Below are 21,210 nucleotides of genomic sequence, written 5' to 3'. Positions count from 1 at the left end.
ACTTTCAGACGGTGTTGCGACTCAGAATAATGATATAAAACACGACTAACGTGAGTATTTTACACGGAAAAAGAGTAATGTGCAAACTAAAGTTGTATGTGATAGCAAACAATGTCCCAAAAGGAAAATGCAAAGTGTTTGTGGAGTTGCATATGATAATTATTACAACCCCATGAACATACCATAGTAGCATAACAGAGGGTAGCTCACATATTTGCTATGCTATCGATGCTACATATGTAAATAAAGACCGATAAAGAAAACAAAACGTTTTTATTGAGTTGGGAACGGACTCGCATTGAATCCTCATATTTCTAATAGTCTTGTGTACACACCTGAGTCAAATCTGCGTGACGACAGCGGGTGGATGGAGAGCTGGTTGAGGGGAACGTTGAGACCTGTTCAGTACAAATTGTACAATTGGGTGTGTCTCGCGGGCTCACCTGCAAGGTGTGCGCGCGCTCACAGGAACATAAGACACAAACGCAGTGTTGCGGATTTCATAACGGTGAATCATCCCGACAGCATTCCTTCAAGGACATCCTGTGTATCTGTTGCACACAGCATTGAGTTTACACTCTCTATGGTACCTCATGGTGTAAAGATATCATATTTATACTGGAACTAATCCACTTCACTTGTGGAACTAATCCACTTCACTTTGTGGAGAAAAAGGAAATTTGCCGATACATTTTTAGAAAGTGGCTTAAAAATACAAAACACCTGAATTAAAGCATGAACAGCATACATAATTATATGCAGTAGTGTCTCAATCATCATGAATGTATTTATCGTGAATACTTTCAGAACTCCACATTAATGCAACCAGCCAGGTGTTAATACATTGAGAACAAACACCAGTTCACTATAAAAGTTACTTTTTTAAATGTAGTAGTTTGTGAGGAAGGCAATTCTATGCATGTGCGTCATGATTAACTTTCAATAATCAACCACAAATGTAATTCCTGTGAGGGAACCGTCCACAGGTTGTATTTTCTCTCCTGAATCAATCCAGCTGGGAGAGTCTTCATTCTGCAAATGTGGCTGTCATCTAACCATAACATACCAGACGGTGTGTTGAAGAGACACTGCATTTTTCTCAGTGCTGTATTTGAATTCCGGGCTCTGCAGAAACATGCTAAGAAACAACAACATGGGCAAGCAAACAATTTGAGCACATCTTTGCATATTTTTTTTGGTGTTTAGTCAAAAGACTGCACCCACATTCCCTATCTTACAGAGTGAAAAGGTCATGAAAAAATCAAGTGGGAAAAGCTGTGCTTCAGAGGTACTCTGGCCTCTTACTGCCCCCCCCCCCCCCCCAGATGTGGAGACTGAGGTGAGGAAGAGCACCTGGTGCACACATGCATTCCCTGAGAGGAAAGACAAACGGTGTGTGTGTGTGTTTTTGAGAGCCAGAGATTCTTCAGTCTTCATCCCGTGTAAAGCTTAGCTAGAACGGTGAAACAACAGAAGCTTTTAGGTCCTCATCTGGCCTGAATAGCGGTTCCATGCACTTCACCTTTCAGATAAAGTCACTTCAGTGTGCTGGTCGGAAAACAGTCAGAGATGACAAGAAAAACAGACAATAATCCAACTGAAAAGACAACATCTGATCAATTTATTCCTCTTATCATCAATACATATGTACAAGTGTAAAAAATATCTTACTTTATAGTCGGTCAATTTGCCAATGATGGGAAAAAAAGCTGATGCACATATCGAACTACTGCAGCAAACCTATGGACACGTTTACAGATATTTCTACCAGGTCTGTTTGGGACCTTCTTATGCAAACACATATAGAAAATACATAATGAATGTTTTATAAGCATGAGATCTGCATGCACCACACGTTCAGGTTTTCAGAGGATCTATTGAGTATTTTCAGCAAACTGCAAATTTGGCTTCATGAGGCAACAGTGCAGATACAATCCCAGAGATAGACGGCAGTGACGTCTTTAGATCAGTCCACGTGTAACAGAGGGGATTTGGAAGTTGGTTGTAAGAGTCCACGAGTTCATTTGAGCTCTCTCTCCGCTTCCTTCCACATACGTAATGAGCGCAGGACAACACAGGCCTTGCAGCTTCCTGTCACTCTTATAGACTAACACAAACACAGACAGATCACTGCTTTGCCTTCTTTAGGATGGTGCCCACCGCAGAGATGACCGTGGTCTTGGTGCCGCTGGCGGTGGTCGTCACGGAGACGACGGCAGGCAGGGTCGCCGTGGTGGTGATGAGGGCGGGCTGGGCCAGGGTCACAGGGATTGCAGAGTCCCACTTGCTTTTCCTCTTCTGGGCCTCTGCTGAGGAGAGGAAACACGGGGACGTGAGCTCAGGATTTAAAACCGCCAGCTGCACAGGACGAGCTGCACGGCACGATGCCGAGGAAAGGCCCGGTGTCGCTTCAGGTAAAGGTACCCAGTGGAGTTTTGACCACTAGCAGCGCTATGGAGCAGTGTGTTTAGTGTAGTTTGTGCAGACATGCGCGAGTCCGTCCCGACGTCAGCTTCCACACTACTCCGCTGACGGTAGCGGAATTGACCCTTCGCTAAGTCCCGCCCCTCGAACACAGATTGGCCAATCATAGCGTAATATCGGCCAGCTCAAACCGGGGTCCGACATCTATCCGGCTCTGCTCCATAGACTCATGCACCGGCCTCAGATTTTCTGCTGCTTAACGTCGTGTAATAGTGATACTCGTTACCCGGACAGTTTGGAAGTTTCTAAAACGTTACGCCTCCAAGTAAACACCTGTGGAGCTAACATTAGCTGAGTACGTTAGCACATCTTTAACTAGCGTTAGCACTTCTACGCTATGCTAGCTACTGATGGTATACTGAATGTCTACACATGCAGCTTTAGCTTTATAATGATTGTAACAGTGAAATAAGATCCATTACAGAAACAGTGTTGTTCCTTAATTCCGTTGTTTTCTGTCTGGATCTCCAGGTGATGTGGAGGTTCACTTTTACACGGTGATCTGTAGCTTTAGCGCCTATCTTTATCGTTTTAACTTGATTTGCTGATGAATGTGTTTGACATCATGGATATATCCTTCAAACACATATTGTTCACCCTTCTGTCTGCTTCTCTCCAAAATTGCTTTGTTGTTTTTTCATGAATGAGATATAGATATATATATATATATATATATATATTCAGGGAGTGCAGTTCGTGACAGTGTGGGCTCCATGGTAGCGCTGAGAGCTTGACGGAGCGGTAGCGGGGGGGAACGGAGATCAGCGAAGGGTCAATAGGGGTAAGAAACGTAGCAATGCACCAACCAAGGCAGCGTGAATAAGACTGCTAGCTAGCAAACATGCTGTGAAACAATGTACAACTATTATTATTATTATTTAATAAAACCAACTTAACTCCACAGGGCCTTAAGTAACATGACTTCATCTTTCCGTATGAGTAATTGCTTTCTGGCATTCAAACATAGGTCTGTGTTCCCTAAACGTTGCACAAAGACTATTTAATCGTGACAGGATTATTGTGCAATGCACAAGTGATATTTGTATAAATTATACAAAATATCAAATAGCCTTGGCATTAAGGCAGAATATAATTTTCCTTCAAAAAAGAAAGAAGTATAAACTCATACAAAAATAATCGCTGTTAATCATCACTCAAGACCCACTAGAAGTGCCTGCACCCTGCCTGTATTTTCTTATTTTGCTGTGTGCGGGATGTTTCTGGGCGTCGGCCTTCATGAAAACAAGTGCCAGATTGTCACTCATTCAAGAGGAAGCCACGAAAACGGCAGACGAAGCTCATTTTGTTCCGAATAGTTTTGCCGACAGATCTTAAAAACCACTTGGTCGTGTGACACAATCGCCGGGACGTTTATGTAGCACGGTGCACTTCTGGAAGGAGCATAATCCGCGAGGCGCTGCGGTCATGGCGGATGTTTACCTGAGGCCGTGGTGGTGGCGGTGCTGCTGGTGGTGGAGGCTGCTGTGCTGGAGGGGTTGGTGCCCTTCTTAGTCCCTGTGACAAACTCAATCTGTGAAAACGCACAGAACGTTAGGCCGCTGATTTAATTACTGGCGCTGCTGGATGTGTGACAGTTTTGTTTTGTTTTAACCAACAACGACAACCTATTGCTGCTTGTCAACTCAAGGGGCACATCATCAGCGACACCGTGTGCAAACGAGGGGTGGGGGGGGGGGGGGGGTGGGGGGGTGAAATGACTCATTCCCTCCGTCTCCGTGTCATCCTCACACCAAAATCTCCCTCCTCGTGTAGCCTGCACAATAAAGCAGCTCCTGTAGGGTACATGTTCCTTCGAGTCCAGTTTCTAAACTAAGGCGCAGGTGCTGGAATGATGCTGCTGATCGTAGCAGAGTGCATCACCTCGGAGTGATTATTCAGCGTAACTACCATCAAGCAAAAATAGCAGGCAAAGAAAGACACACTCAGGTGTTTTTTTGGAAGTGCATTCGTACAGAAAAACTGAAAAACAGGCACGGGCACGGCTCGGCTGTGAAGCTGTACCGGGTTGGGCCTGAGCTGCAGCGACGAGAGAAGAACTTGGCAATGCAGTTTTCTGCGTGTGTCTGATGGAGGACGTTGGGTAGGAATTAAGTGCAGCTGGTGGAGACTTGCCCGTGACGCAACAGAGAAGAGATCCGACAGCTATTTTTTTGTTTTGTTCTGATAGTCAGACTCACCTTGGTCCGCTCCTTCTTGGCTTTCTCCAGTTTGTCCATCTCCACTTTCTGGGCTTTGGCTGGAAGGATAAGACACACACACACACACGCACGCTTGTTTGTCGAGTTGTGTTCACACGGCGCTGCGAGAAAGAAGTAAAAGTAAAAGCAGCTCACCTAGAGCTTCGTAGTAAGAGTCCTCTGACCAGCCGTGAGGATCAAACATGTCTTTCGGGTAGTTCGTTCCCAGTTCATCTATGCTGCAGAACTGGATGAGCTTCTCGTAAATGCTAAAACACAAACAAAGACAAAAGCTGATCAGACACTTTGTGGTGCATTGTTGTGTTGCAGGTGGAGACAATGAGGGAGCTTGTTAAGTGTTTACACCAGAAAGTGTTTCTGGCATCACGTGTACGTATCATTCCGTGTGTGTGTCTGTGTCTTGGTTTGGATGTGTGTGTGTGTGTGTTGGTTTGGGTGTGTGTGTGTTGGTTTGGGTGTGTGTGTGTATGCGTGTACTTCAGCTGAGCTGCGTACCTCGGGTTTCTAAATTCTTTCTTTTTCTGGATGTGGTTGTTTGTGTCAAAGTCTCCATGGAGCTTCCTCTCGTACAGCTTGTGGATCTTGTCCTGTTGCAAAAAAAACAAAAAACAAAGCAACAAATCAGCAAAGGACGTGAGCAGACAGCGGGTCGTCATCAACAGCTTCCTGCACACTCTACCAGTGTCAGTGTCACCGGATAAACAAAACTAGATGTGATCAGCTCGAGCTGGAGCGAGGGTCAGCGTGAATGGAGCTAGTGTGTGGAAGGTTTCTGATACCTTTGGGGAAATATTTGACAACCACGTTCCACTGAGCCACAAGGAGCTGGCAGGTGTGGCCGGGGCACCAACAGTGATAACTGAGGCCCGACATGGAACAAGATGGAAGACAGGAATGCTGCTCAAAGGAGACGCTTATTACTGCTTCGCCATTGTCTTCCATAATGAGCGTTTTCTGATCGGCTGTATGATAAATTACATTTTAAACCACATGAGGACAAGAAACCTATTCGAAGCATGCCTCCGTTCCTCCGTGCCAGCGATATCCAGGCTGTTCAGGTGAAGGTGAATCATTAGTTGCTCATCTGATAGGCGGGGGAGTGTCGGCCCCGGCGGGGATCTTGCCGAGCTGTGCGCTTACTAAGTCAGCAGTGTGTCCTGACCTGCCTCCGCTCCTCGGGAGGAGAACAAGCGTGGCTGCAGCGAGACGCACCGAAAGAGAGCAGCGCTGGGCGACCTTTGACCCTTCGGAAGTATAAATTGACTAACTGCAAAGTGTTTCTCCAGCACACACAACAAGCCTCCAGACATGTTAAAACACAACACTGTGCACGGGGACTATTCCAGCAAGCTCACAGTGAAAACCCACAAAACCCCGGCTACATTCACACGCCCTCTCTCCTCTGGTCTGATTAGCAGACACAACTGTGGCCTTTAGTGGTAGATATAAAAAGCCGCTCGCAGGAGACGGCAGTGCAGTGTGCTCAAGTGGAGGCGTGTCTACCTGTAGTTGGCTCGAGCAGCGTCCAGGGGGCTCGGGGGGGATCCGGATCTCGTTGGGCGACATGTTCCTCACCTTCTCCGAGAACAGAGCTGGCAAGAAGAGACAGAAACACAAAACATGAGCACTTGTGCGTTCTCACCTCGGCGGCTTTCCCCTCCACGCGCCGAATAAGAAGCCGTTGTTGTGCTGAAACAAAGTGAAAGTGTTTCAGTGTTTGAATTAACAGAAGGTTTGGGGGGGGGGGGATGTGCACTGGAGAGCAAAGTCAAGGTAATCAAACAAGGGTTTTCACTGTGCGATAAGCAAACACTGCTTGAGGAACTCCTGAGCATCCTTGGTGATCATTATAATCCTGTGTGTGTGTCAGTGGTTCTTTTAGGGCAGGGTGTGAGGAGTGAACGTTCGTGGCCAGGGAGTGGCAGTTGTTTGGGCTTGTGAGGAGAAGGGAGGCGCCCCTCCCTCCTCCCCTCTGGACCAGTCTCTTGTTTTGCTCTCCCTGCTCGACTTGCCTCACTCCGCTTTCTCTGACTGCGGGCCAGGCATTCTTCAGTGTCACCATACATCCCAATCAGACACAGAGTCTTCACCGTCGTTCAGCAGCCATCAATCACGCTCGGAGTAAGTGCTGCAAGCTGCGTGCTGAGTGTGTGTGTGTGTGTGTGTGTTAACGCAGGAGCTTGGCCCTGCTGATGTTCTGCGCGGATCGTCAACAAGTCGAAACTTGCCGCAAGTAGAGCATTTTCTGTCTTTTAGCCTTGCTGAACACGTTCTCATGAAAAACACAAGAGGAACATTCCAGTCACGTACTCTTACACTTTAAGTGGAGTATCATCAGCAAGCTGAGCTGTGAAGTGTCCAGAAGGTTTTCTTTTCTTGTTTGGGGATGAACAATACTGATAACGAAAGACATGGTTAAAATTTCAAAAGTGACCCAGCTCTACCCACTGACAATGTCTCTGAACTGCGTTGGCACTTTTGCTACGGTTGACGGACAATTTCTTTTCTTTTTTTTACGTAGCCGACATGGTTCAGTCCAACACGTTCTTCAGCAGCTGTGCTGCCGGCCGTCTCTCTGTGCTGGCTACAATCTGCCCGCTGACATAAACACTGCTGGTCCTCAGGGGCGCCGTCCCACACCGGCGCTCTCTTCCCAGCAGTCCTCCCTTCGGTATGCATGCATGTATGTGGGTTCGCACACGTTTTTTGACAGCAAAATAAATGGTTCCGTGCATCTAAGTAGTTTAAAGAACCCATATTTTAAAGCACAGAATATACTGCGGCCTCCAACGATAAAAAGCTTGACAAGGCACGTCTGGTGAGTCAGAGGCATTAGGCGTGAGCTTGGTATTTCAGCTAACTCTCACAGACAATTACACACTGTAGCTGCAACAGGGGGCTCAGCATTGTTGAAGCCCGCTAATCTGCTCTAGACATCGGGGGGATTTAGTGGATCATTTTAGAGCCTTCTTGGACAAACTCTAATTTAAACACCAGAATAAACTCTGGGGCCTCCCCAGCAGCAAAGGAAGTGTGAATAAACCACAGCGCGTGCGATAAACATCCCCGTTTATAATTCGGATCAGTGTGAGAGGAACATCCTCGTGTAACAGCAGAGCTGTCAGGAAGGACGTGGAGACACTGAGCAATAAACAGACAGAGAAAAGATTATGTCCCTGCAACAGAATCGCCATCTGTCCTCACGGAAAAAAACTAAAAAACTGACAGAAAGTCACAGCCTGTGCCCCGAGGGCTCTTTTGGGACAGACGGACAATGTCTTCAGTGAACGGACAAAGAGCCGTCTTCAGCCTGCTGACGGGAGGCCTTTTGCCAGACCCACTGTGACCCACTGTGACATTTACCAACAGACGACACAGAGCAGCCAAGCTGCGCTGCTGAAATGTGACGTGTCAGGGCCGGGAGTCACAGCCAATGGTGGCCGTTTGAAAGCTAAAAATTGCTCCGGAGCGTTTCCCCTTTTCCTACGAGACTTCTTTTTATGGCTGCAACAAACCGGAGGAGTGGAAGTGGCGATGATCCGTGGGCAGAAGCCACCAAGTTCACTCGGCTACTCGCCTGTCGGGAGTCCGAGAGGAAGGCTTCTTACCAAAGTACACTTTTAGACCACAACAGCAGCGCTCAAGAATGCAAAAAGCTGTGACAATCTCCCCTTTTGTGCAGTTTTGGAACAAACTAGTTGCATTAATCATCTCCTACTTGGATTAATTCAGGCATTCCCTTTCAAAATAAAACCATTTCTCGATGGGGTTCAATCAGCATCATATTATTTTGATTATTCTAATCAGGTCTCCACCCTCATTGCAACACATCGTTACATGTTTAGTTGTCTGGTGTTATTTTGCAGTGACATGACGGATGAGGATGAGTGCAGCGTGGTGTAATCTGTGCATCTAGCTCCGGGCTCGTATAAACAGCAGTGTGGGCCGTTCGTGGTGTTTCTCGGACCGGTGTGTGAAAAGCTGCTCCCTGTATCACTCATATCCTGTCTGATCTGATGCCCACTGAACACACCTGTACAGGTCAGCCATTACTCACCAACCGTGGGTCATAACCCACCTGTCAGTCAGTGGACAAAGAGGCTTTGATAACTCACCCGGGTCTAGTTAGTGATTCATGCGTTTAGTGCACCAACACCCAACTGGCACAATAAAATGTAAAAGTCTGGTTCTTACGCCGTGCACTGCGTCCGTTTTATTACACATGCACACCGATCCAGAAGCGGGCGTCATTCTGTGTGGTTCTTATTGTCATCAATGACTAAAGGCGCAGTCATTTCCTAAAACAGCTGGGCACTGTAAACACTGTAAACTTCACTAAAACAAGAGTAAACAGGGCATTTATTGGGACTATTTTCTGCTGCAAATGAATACAATGTTTCTGCAGGGCGTACAAAGTTAAATTTAGGACTGTTCAAGACTTTTTTATTACCAAATAGAATGCGAAGGTTTCAGGATGATACTCGCAAAATATAATGAAGTATGATGGAAAATCAGTAGGGCCAATGGGGCCTTGAATTATTTATTATTATGTCACATTGCACAGAACTTTCCAGCAGCAATAATTCTTAATCATAGAATTCATGAAGTGAATGTGACCCCGGGAAAGCAGCTAGCAGTTGTAACAGTGTTTGCTACCGGTTTAATGCTGCCTTCACAATCCACTGAAATAATACATTTTAGTATTATTTAGTTAATTGGTGTGTAACACCTCCTGACAGCCCACAATCAGACACACGAACATGTGATACCGTCGGGGCCGGACACATGTCTGTATTCCTGTGAAGCGGGCAATGAACGCATGGCCTCAACTGTACGATCAGCTAAGCAACATCAGGAGCAACCTGCCTCTGCACCCTTTAATGTGGCCTCGTATTTTACCAGGACGGTAAAAGACGCCACATGTATCCCGGGCTTTACATTACTGCCTATGGCAGGCAAGAGGCAATACTAACACTTGTTTTAACATTATATATATATCATACTTAAAGACTTGTAATACCTTCTGAGGCCTTTTTTCGGAGAGACTTCTCAAGACCTGCCCATCTTCATATTAATAAAGGTTGAGCCAGGTGCGTTCACACCAAACGCGGCGCGAATTATTCGTGCGAGTAGATTACATACAAAGTCTATGCACAGACTCGATGAGACTGGAGTGACGTGAATTCGCGATGGCGCGAATTCACGTCAAACGGCAAAACGTCCCAAATGTATGCATGTGTTTTTGTGTGTGTGTGTATGAACTCACCAACTAGCTCGTTGGGGTCCTTCCTTTCTACTTCTGGGATCTGTAAAAAGAAAAGAAGAAGAGTGAAGAGAGGGAAAGAAGAGAGAAACAGAGATACATGGGGTGTTTAAATCTCCTTTGAAAAGGGAGATTGTGATCATCAACAGCACCAGTGGAAGAGATTATCAAACCATGTTCCCAGCTTGGATATAGTGGTGGATTACAAGTGGGTTGGTGAGGTGAACTGGCCGTTCTTGTGAAAGATGTGGAACTGGAAACAAAAGCTCATTCCATAAGTACCCGAGTCCTACAAATCACAGATGCTAAATGCAATAGACGGCACCGAATGGAAACCGAAAGGTGAACAGTTTCTAAGAAGTAATAGAAACCAGAAGAGTAAATGTAGGCAGCTTCCAGTGAATGCCTGAGCTCGGCAGCAGCAGCAGCAGCAGGAGGAGTCTTGTACAGCAGAAATATGCCGCCTGTTGTGCCAGCTCTGTGGGCAAAACACAGGTTCAGCACAAAGGAACAGGGCTGGTATTCACGGGCATCATGTCGTCACTTAGCAACCGCACGGGCACATTGAAGAATTGTCCTGAACAACACGAGGAGGACGACGAGGAGAGAAAGACAGCGGAGCACGCTGGCAGAAATCCAAACCAAAAAATTAAATAAAAAATGTCACCTGCTGTTTGAGAACGAGCCAATAAGATACTCTTCAGTTCACTGATCCACAGCTGAAGGAGGGTCAAGAGGTCACGTTAAGCTATAAACCTAAAGAATTTAAACTTAGTCTTAACCAACACCGACCCATGTCAGGGATCAGTTAAGAGCATCGACTCGCTTCCCTGTAAACTGCACAACTTCATCTGAATATGTTCGCGGTCGATGGCAGTGACAACAAATGAGTTCCGCTGTTCTTCTGAGTGCCTAATTGTTGACATCAACATTTCAAAAATGAAATGAAATCTTTATTCAGACCAGAAGCTTTGATTGTACACTGGAGCTGAGAAGACCCCATACAAATAAATAACACTAATCAAGGTTATAATCTTTTATTGAAACCACTCAAAGGAAGCACGAACAGAAAGTTACAACAGATCGCTTTCTTGCCGCTTTCCTGCCATTGTATTGGATGTTAAAAGCAGCCGGCATTTAATAGGCGTGAGGGTCTAATGAATGATGCTTTATGGGAAACAAACGGTACCCCTTTAAACATGCTATGACACCGAATTACCGTTTATTCCCTAATTACAGAACTATAAGAGCATCCTAGTCTTAGTCAGTGGGTGCTACATGACGAGTAGACGGCTGCAGACGTAGAACCTCACACATGCTTCCTTTTATTTTCTATTAAATAAATAAATAATGGTAGCTCAGTTGGTCATGACTTTTATCCAGGATAAACACCCGTCTTGCTCAAACGAGATGATTTTACAGCTTCGAGTTCAATGCTAACAAAGTCATGCTAACACGCCCACGGGGACAACATGCTGATGTCATATTTACCAGCTTCAGCAGCATTAAACACGTAGTAAAGTTACGGTCAGTTATGTAGTCATTTGGTCGTATACTCGGCATGACAGCGCTATACCAAAAGTTAAGGGATCCTTAAAGTTATATTCTAGAAAGATTTAACATCGGATTCCTTAGCAATCCATCCAAGAGCTGTCAAGATATCTCACTCTGAAACAACAATGTAAAACTGCTGGTGGTGCTCGGGGAAAAGTCGGTGATCAGAATTGATCGTCTACTTCGGATCGTGAACGTCTAACAGAAACATCATTCCAGTCCATCAAACAGCTGTTTCACTCTGGATCAAAGGTGTGGTCCGACACTTGGCAATGGACACAGGAGCTCTGAAGCTCAGGTTAAAGGGAGACCTCCCTAGTGCCCACTATGATGGCCTGCTGCCCAACTACATCGAAAAGACAAACACTTCACAAAGAGCCCTGAGATCACAGACAATTCCATCAACGTAAGTGTTTTCACCAAGCAAACAGAAACCATTCCAACAGCCCATAAATAATGCATGAGCAGCAAAGCTCTTCTCCAAAGGAACCGGGCAGAGGGCCACAGACACATTTCAGAGATTTCATGAGATTCCATTGGCTCTGGTTAAAGGAGATCAAAGTATTGTGAGGTGACCTTCTTATCTGCAGTTAGCCAGAACGGCATCAACACACCAACTGCCGTTCAGAGCCAATAGATAACATAGATGAGAAAATACAGCGGGAGGACAGAATGTCAACCAATACATCGGAATCTGAGCCAAAGCTAAACATCATCGTGTTATTCTGCTGCTACAGGCTGCAAATGAAATCATAGATCAAGATATTATTATTGGGCCTGTCACGATAATTACGTTTTAGACTTATCATACGATATATGGATCGGACCGTGATCACTTTTGCTGACCTCGATATTGCCCATTGCGTTGACATAAGAATGTCACAGACATCTTAGCCGGCATGCTGCCAGAATAAACAGCAGGGTTCCCCTCCCGTTACAACACTCGGGCATCTTCATGAACAAAGCCATGGAGTCCATTTCATTAATTGTTTTGGTTGTGTGGATTTATTTGCTTTCGGTTTAATTTCTTTAGATTATTTCACATTCCAATGTCTGAATATTCTTAGAAACGAGTCACTGCTCTCAGGGTAAACTTGCATTATTAAGCTATTATACATCAGTGGCATAAAATAGATGGGAGATTTTTGCCATATCGCCAAGCCCGGGCTACAATACACACCACGCGTGTCAGTCAACCTGTGGGCTGAATAAAAATCTAGTAATTCAATTATTGAATATAATTTTTTTCAAATTACACCACATCGCTTCCATTACTTCCCTTGAACTGTTGTTTCTCTTTCATGAGAATAAAGCTCCACATCCAGTCCTGTTGGGAAATCACATCATGACACACGGCGTCACAATTACAATATCACAAAATCTGTGCATTGCCAGCGCTGTTATCTCGGCGGCATAATGAAGAGACAAAACTCTCCCGGACCCGCAGCTTATCAGATTATAATCAAGCAAAGCCTCACACAGAGTGCCGGTAGACGTCTTCTGACTTGTATTGTTTCCGCTTGTTGGGTTTGTGACTCACTCTCACCTCACTGACCTGCACCAAACAGTGCATGCAGGAAGCGCACATGGCTTTACCGCACACACACACACACACACACACACACACACACACACACACACACACACACACACACACACACACACACACACACACACACACACACACACACACACACACACACACACACACACACAGGGTGGGGTTAGTATGGTGTGCAGGTTCAAGTCCATGAGCCCTTCACTTCAGAGGAGGTTTCGGTTCATCTGACATACTTAAGCCCACAGCACCACCTGGTGAGCATGCTCCTTCATAGCACAGCTTTAAATGTGCCATCCCGTTTTGGTTAGTCAAGAAACAAATGGGATCCTTTCACAAATCCCACACCAGGCGGGTGTTCAAATACCTCAACGTCCTCTGCGTCCCTCCCCTCGTCGGAGTCGTCCATTTCCTATAAAAACAAAAATGCAGAAGGTTAACAAGGATCAAAAGGGGATCAGAGCAGACTGGGGGGGGGGGGGGCAGCACAGACCGGATGACACCCAGCAACAGACTGAAAAACTGTCTATATATACTAATTCTAGTACTACAAAGGTACATTTTGGGTGTTTGATGCCTTTAAGTATTTTCACAAAAGACACAATTGTTTATTTGGATTGCGAGAGTTACAATCTATAAGTAAATATGATATGAAATGTAGGTCCTCTGTCATATTAGTCACCGTCTGTGTAATTTCCAAGATGTCATTAAAAATGAATGTTTGGTGTTTTAGCTAGACTTAAATGATTACTTGATTTAATTTTTTTGTATTAATTTAATTAATATCAAAAACAATAACTAGACCTCGAGTGCAATTGTGGTTGCACTTCAATGTAGGAACATTCAAAAGATATTAGTTTCCAAGTTGAATTGAATTCTGTTGTGATGTTTGTGTTAGAGAGTCAACTCTGATGGATTAATAAATGTAATAATACATCTAAATCTTAATGTTGAACAAAATAACCTTGATTGTAAACACAGTACAGCCCTGGTTTTGTGTAATAACAGATATTTACAACTAAGATTATCGTGGGCAAAAAAATCCATTCTGATTCATTTTCAAAATACTTTGCAGTACTAGTACTAGCTGTGTTTCACATCAAGGGGGGTGATGTGACAAGATCCCCTTCACTCGACACGATTACAGACATGTTGCAAGTTGATGATTACACATTCTGTGCAACACGTCTGATCTTGAATATGATGTGTTAATAACAAAACCAAACAGCATTGGTGCGATCCTCTCAAGTTTTTCATTCCTCCCAAAGTTCAGTGAAGACTCAAGTGTGCAACAATAGACCCCCTCACAATGACCATGTCAAAAAGCATCAGATTCTCTACCACTACACCCAGTTAATACGTTCACCCAAACACCAGTGGAATCCAACTGAATGGTCAACTCACAAACATGTTTTGAGCTCCGGTACTGACCGAGTGGCTCTCTCGGCTGTCTTCATCTGCGGACACCTTCACTTCCGCACCCTCCGTTCGGTTCAGGTCATCGTCCCCATAGCTGTACACCAGGCCACTCCCACGAGCCTCTGGTGATGGAGAGCAAGAGACAGGGAGGCAAAAGTGTCACCACACAGAAAACATGTCAGATCACTAACTACAATTCATTGCCAAATATAATAAATCTAGTACGAACACATCATAACATTACACTCTTCTGTTAGCCTTAGAGCTAAGAAGTGAAACCAGTAGCTTTACAGGAAAACAAAAGACCTCTGTTGTTGAGCGCCTCACGTTTTTTCTATGTTATGTGCCAGGTAATAACATCAACAAGACCAAAACAAAACCAACACCACCCTGTTGAAATAACTTTGTATTATTTAACTTCGTAGGTTAACGGGTTTTATTTCACAAACACATCTTGAATATATTCGACACTTTGTCTGTAAACTAGCTACGTTCACTGTTAGCTACAAGCTAACGTTAGCTAGCACATGACCACATAAGACTCCCACAGCAACATAGACAGCGTTTTACAGCCACATAGGACCAACGGAACTATTACATGTGTTATAATGTACCTGTCTCTTCTGATTCGGGGTCAGAGTCAGGCTCTGAATCGTCTCCATAGTCTGCTAAAGAGGAAAGCAGAGCGCTCTTTTTACCGCTCGCCATTGCCGTGTCGCCTTATGCGTCGCATAAACCCCCGGTCGCAGAGTAATTACGTCAGTCACATTGTACCACGTAAGAGACGGTGTAGCACCGGGAGATGTAGTCCTCATGTTTATTTGGCGACGCTAAAAACCTACAGTCTGTGGCTTAACTTAACAAGGGGAATACTGTGAATATTGTTGATAAATGAGCAACATTTAAATATTCCATTTTAGACCATAAATTGCTCCTATGAAGCCAAAACACTGCAATTAGCCAACAGAAACAAACCAAATAGGAAAATGCTTTGACCCCCACCCTTGAAAGAGTACACAAGACAATAAACTACTTCTACTTTTGAAGCTCCAAAGCTCCTCTGAATCAGCTTAATCGGAAAACATGCGCTCACAACTTTCATATTATGATTATTAATATTAAAATTAGCATTATTTTCTGCAGGTGTCAACATTAACTATTAAAAGTAGTTGGCAGGCTGGCAACCGGGCATCCGCTTTTGGCTGCCCAAACTAAAATATAGTTGCTATTTTCAGTCTACTTATATTTTGAGTAATTAAGATACTATGCAGTTGTATGTCAGCTTAATAATGAAAATGTGACACATATACATGTCATGTGTATGGATTGTTCATGCTTTTTAATTTTCCATCCAGCTCAAAGATGTCGGAACACTAAGACTCCCAAGACTACACAAATTTCCTTTTTGTTTTTCTTTCAGGGTCGCCTGGTTCTTTGTCAGTTGATCTAATTTCCGTATATGTTTGTGATGTGGCAGGTTGTTGAACTTTTCCCGGCACCAACTCACATGCAGCTTTCTCTGGTTCTTTTTTAAATATCACTAAAGTAACAAATATTTAAAAATATGTTTTTGAAGGGTGCACGCTTTGCAGTTTGCTGTCCCTATTTTTTATATTTTAAAAGAGTTTTTTTCTAAAGTTTCTGAAGGTTGTCCTATGTTCAAGTATTTATTACATAGGCAAATCTAAAATAAAATATGAAACAATCACTTATTTTGTACAATGGTTATGAGTAAATTAATATCAAGTGCTACAAGTCAAACAGTGAATTCTATTTGAAAAATACATTCAACAAAAAGTTATGTTACTGTGGGCCGATAGGAAAGTATCATGTTTCATATAATTTAGTCAAATCTGTACCATTATGAGACATCACTTCCTGCCATGGTTTGGAGCTGCTACATAATACTGAAGCCTGTTGGCTGAAGAGTTCATGAAGCTAACTGACAACACATTTAAGTTCATGTGAAATTTAATGACGGAAGATTTCATCACAACGATGAGGTCCCACTCTCTTTATGGCGTCACCCGGCACAAATACAGAAATGGAAAAACAGCAGAGAAATGGGTCCCACTTCCACCACATCTCAAAAGCGTGGACAGGTATATTTTGACAAATTCTACATCAGGTCGATGATCATTTAACAGTATGAGTCAGTTCTCTTCACAAGCGTCTAGATCACCCCATCCTTCTTCTTCTTCTGCTTCTTCTTCTGGTTCTCTCCCTGTTGGCCGCAGCAGCATCCGTAAATCAGAGCGAAGACGACCAGAGACAGAGTTCCGAGCACAAACACTCCTATGACCGCAGCACCGCCCAGGGCCCAGGGCTCCTGACGCAGCCGGTGCAGGAACCATTCCACCCAGTCCTCAGGCCACCCTGTGGGTGTCTGCTGCTCTGAAACACTGCGCCGGGAAAATCAAAATACAAGCTCAAATGGAGAATCTGGACGTTCGACTGATGAGGTAATGTTGTTGGATACCATCAGCTGCCACTAACAATGCTTTCATATAACCCGCATTACATGCTGCTGATTAAAATGTCTGAGCTCTAAAGCCTTTCAAAAGCTGACATGTTTTGATCGGCATGCGCCACAGAAATCTGCTGAAGGTAACCACCATTGTCACCCAACACGTTCCTGTTCAGGAACTCACCTCTCCACGGCCATGTCCCGCTAAGTGGTCCTCTCACGGCTCGGTGACTCCTAACAGTGGCTGAATATACTGTGTGTGAGAACAGGTGGTTTCAGCTACGGCTCCGATCCACTGGCAGCCCTGGAACTGTCCCAAACATTACAGTTTACTACCAGTTTGTGCACCGCAGAGGCATTCTGTGAAACTCCAATGGCTCCGACTCTGCTGACACCTTCAGTGCCTTTGTGTGGGCAGGGCAAAGTAAAAACAGCAGCTCCTGGTTAATGTTTACTCAAAATATTGACTGGTGATAAGGTATGCACACAGAAGTGCAGTGTTTTACTGGTGGGATTTAGAGCAACGCTTATCTTGAAGCAAAGTAGAAGCAGTTATTGGAATAAAGTCATGCAAACCATGCTTAGATAGTTCAATCTGTACATTTGATCGTGTAATAAGAAACTAGTCCGTATATTTGTTTTTTTAATATATATTGAACATTTTTTTACATTTCAGTTGCATCCACAAATGCAATATTGCAATGCCTCAGTTAATAAAAACACAAAAAAAACACAACAACTATGTTATATAACAAGAACACATCTGTAACGGTTGTATGTCAAACAATGAACGGGTCATATTTTCAATTGGCACATTGAGGAAAGCCCTTCACTTGGCCACCAGAGGGCGCTCTGTCTTTTTTTCACTGGCAAGTTTCTATACTACACAAGTTGGAATGTCTCTGCATGTTGTTTTTCTAATTCCCTTGAAAGTTTTTTTGTTGTTGGGGAAAGGCCTGAGATGAATCTGCTGATTTATAGTGGCATGGCTCTCTGGATGAGGATCCAAGTCTTTATCCCGGGTTGCTGGAAACATCATGTCCCCCCCATCCTCCTCCTCCAAGGAATTCAACTACTCTATAAAAGAGCATTCCCCGTTGTGTAACTGTGTGCGTGGGATGGGAAAAAGGATGGAGGTTGAATTTACTTGGGGAGTCCGCTCTCTGTCTCATCCTAAGACAGGCTGTACTCTGGTGGCAGGTTGTTTTAGCTTTCCACAGCAGAAGCATTGGGCGCAGGACAACACGATCAAGAACAGGAACGTGGCTGAGAGGGGAGACAGGAGTAATGTAATGTGAATAGGGGGTCACCTGTAGTGACGAACCCACAGAGAAATATCAAGTGACCCTGCAGTCCCCCTCAAATATTTTAGCTTCTTTCTTTGAACATCAGTGAATGCATCTTTGTCATATACTTCAGCTAATTAGACAAAAACTCACCAACAAACAGGATGATCACAAGGAAGGCGCCCAGCTCCAGATAACTGGCCTGTGGGAGCCCCTGCAGTTTGATCCACACCTTCTGAAGAATATCCAGCACCTCCTCTTTCACCTCCGCCATGCTGACTCCCAGATGCAGGTCCCACGAGCAGATATGACAAAAAGCCTCAGGTCTTCACAGAACTAGCACAGCCGCACCTGAAAGACACAGAGGGCCCGCTTGCTTGAGAAAAGATGGTCCGAATGTAGAAATGAAGATGTTATTTTCATCCACAGCTCCACCCTTCGCTCCTGCAATTTTATCCTTCCACCCAGCAATTACCCCTCAAGCCTGGTAAGCACATATGCCCTTCATCCCCAAATACTCTATGTGCTTTTGTGAGTACCCCCTCATTATATATCAGCACCCCTAATTCGTCTACTGATTAACTTAGGTGGGACGGAGGTGTGTGTGGCTACACCATGTACCCACAGTGTATGTGATTCCCTGCTCCAGGCTGGTTACATTTGTATCCACACACGGGAGTCACCGTCCTGCATGTTCAGTGTAATTATATGCAGGGCGGGCTATTTCAGGACTGGCATTTCAAGACTCAGGCCTGTCATCATCAGTGGAGCAGCTGTGTGTGGGTGAGATCCCACAGGCGGATGCTAGACGGGCTGCAGCGCACCAGATACGAGATATATCACAGGGCTGTGAAAATGGCAACAGGACCTTGAAGACATCCAGTCATCAGAGGGTCGACTTTGAGCTGAATGGACACAGGGACTGGTTTGCCAAATAAGTCAAGTGTTTCATGCATTCATTTTTTTATATCTTTTTTACACATTACCTTTAACTTCAAATAAAGGAGTAATGGTCAAACCAATACGGTGCACTCTACAATGCACACTGTACTAAGTCATACTCTACTGGCCTACAAAGGAAGAGAGCAGTGACTACAGAAGAAGTGAAGATGGTAAAAAAGGGTTTCAAGTTTGCAGACTGGCCAGAAAACTGCATAACACACAAAGAGCATCTAATGCCTCATTTTAGGCCTTTTATGCTGATTGTTTTACAACATTTCCATAGAACCTGCAGCACCTAAAAAACACAGATAGTCCACCCTGACTTCTGATACATCTTTAGGGAATGGCAGCGGTAACCGACAGTATGTTTGTGAATATAAACTATATCTTGTTTTAGTAAGAGCTATCATCCTCTATTAATGTATCAAAATCATTATAATAATACCTAAATTACCAATTAAGTAATTTTACTTTGTGATTGAACAAACCCAGTTGAGTGAACTCCACCAGAATCAATGGAAGTTACTATTAACTAACGCTAACTAGCAGGAGTTTGTTATCGTGATTGTATTTATGCCAGCTTACTGTTACTGCCTCATTTAACCAACGTTGTGTTGTGGAAGAGAAAACTAACTTACCAAGATGGGGGTCCGTCAAAATAGCACGTTCTGAGTTACAAATAACGGCGAGGGGAAACAATTAACGTTACGCTCGGTTAAGTAACGTTAAATGAGTGTTAGCCGAGGCTAACCTAGCTTGATATGACGTTAAAGTTCAAATAAAGTTAACATTAACGCTACGTCTTGTTCGCCCGAAGCAAAGCGGGTATTATACCGCTGGACACATATGTAATTAAAGTTAAAAAAGTATCAGTCGTTGCTTAATTAACAGTCTATTTTTTTAACATCAGGAAAAATAACGTTAGTTACTGTACCTCAGAATTCCTGGCGTTGCTAGGCAACAGTTCAATAGGATGGAGTACTTTCACTAAGGCGTAGCTAGTTTAGCTAATGTAGCCTGTAGTAATACTGTACTATACTACACTACACTATAGGCTACTGCAGTACTACTTTCTCACTATATGAGCAGGAGAGTAACAGTAGCCTGACATAAATCAACAGACTAGAAGTAGACACATACAGCACATGCAAACAACATGGGTAATCGTCATGTTGTGTTATGTACTCTTAATTTATTTGTGTTAAATACACTGTTATTAAACGGAAATACATTATTTTAATTCATTTAAATGAATCTAGACGTTATCAATTTGTTCAGGAAGCGTCGGCTATGTCTGTTACCAGACACCAGACTGCTTCTTTTCATTGATTTCAGAGGGTTTTTCGTCGTTGTTGTTTTTTGTGGTTGGCACACTGTCACCATTTTTGTAGATGAAAGAGTCTGCAGCTCTTACAGGAAGATCTACATTTCCTGACATGACCTACATAGTGCAGAAATACTGTGCCCACTGGATAAACCGTTATTGAAGCTCAATTTGATTTCCAGAAATCACATCCCAATGTTTCCTCAAAAGTGCATTAAAATAGCTATATATGCATACACATAGTTGTGTATTTGTTCACGGGTGTGTACATTCGTGTTTGGTTTTCTGGAAGCCTCTCATGCTGATTGTGAGTTAGCCTGAAGAATGTCTGACCTGTGCTGCTGACCCTCTCTGCTCTGCCATCATCTCCTCTGGTCTTTGTCCTTTTTTACTGCACTCCCACACCAAGTTTCACAATCAGCAGAGAACATACAGACCAAAAGAATGCTGCAGAACTCTTACTGTAATGAAGAAGACACTCACTTCTTTGTGTTGAATCTTGAACTTTAAGATGGTGTAAATAAGCGTGTGCCACTGAAACAATCTTCTCTTGGTTTTAATTCAGCTACTTAGATGTTTTATTTTACTTGCTGAAAATGACAACTGCCTTTGTATGCAAAAAAAACAACCTCTGACTCTTTATTGACAAGCAACATGGAAGTAAAAAACAGCCTCTTACCTCTGAAGTGAATGT

General features: G+C 43.9%; 1 protein-coding gene across 4 annotated transcripts; it reads right to left on the bottom strand.

Moving 5' to 3' along the window:
• Nucleotides 1–1,598: 1,598 nt before the first annotated feature.
• Nucleotides 1,599–15,214, bottom strand: sap30bp (SAP30 binding protein). 4 transcript variants are annotated; one of them, XM_079293066.1, is made up of 10 exons: nt 15,112–15,214; nt 14,483–14,619; nt 13,446–13,490; nt 9,970–10,009; nt 6,207–6,295; nt 5,199–5,290; nt 4,839–4,951; nt 4,683–4,741; nt 3,925–4,015; nt 1,599–2,309 (listed from the first exon to the last, which is right to left on the bottom strand). In XM_079293066.1, exons 1-10 carry the CDS (start codon nt 15,203–15,205, stop codon nt 2,128–2,130), a joined length of 942 nt encoding a protein of 313 aa, XP_079149192.1. In that variant the 5' UTR covers nt 15,206–15,214; the 3' UTR covers nt 1,599–2,127. The 4 variants fall into 4 exon arrangements, with proteins under 4 accessions (XP_079149192.1, XP_079149193.1, XP_079149194.1 ...); XM_079293067.1 differs by having other exon boundaries at nt 1,599–2,306; XM_079293068.1 differs by having other exon boundaries at nt 14,510–14,619.
• Nucleotides 15,215–21,210: the final 5,996 nt, after the last annotated feature.

This window comes from Melanostigma gelatinosum (assembly GCF_949748355.1).
Source record: "Melanostigma gelatinosum genome assembly, chromosome: 21".
Lineage (NCBI taxonomy): Eukaryota > Metazoa > Chordata > Actinopteri > Perciformes > Zoarcidae > Melanostigma > Melanostigma gelatinosum.
This window is presented reverse-complemented; position numbering and strand designations above follow the sequence as displayed.

Excerpts from the sequence above, each read along its gene's own strand:
- sap30bp (XM_079293066.1), bottom strand. The coding sequence starts at position 15,205 with ATGGCGAGCGGTAAAAAGAGCGCTCTGCTTTCCTCTTTAGCAGACTAT. Across the intron at positions 13,491-14,482 it reads CCGGAGCTCAAAACATGTTT|GAAATGGACGACTCCGACGA; the intron begins GTGAGTTGACCA and ends TTGTTTTTATAG. Across the intron at positions 6,296-9,969 it reads GGACCCCAACGAGCTAGTTG|CTCTGTTCTCGGAGAAGGTG; the intron begins GTGAGTTCATAC and ends TCTTCTTGCCAG.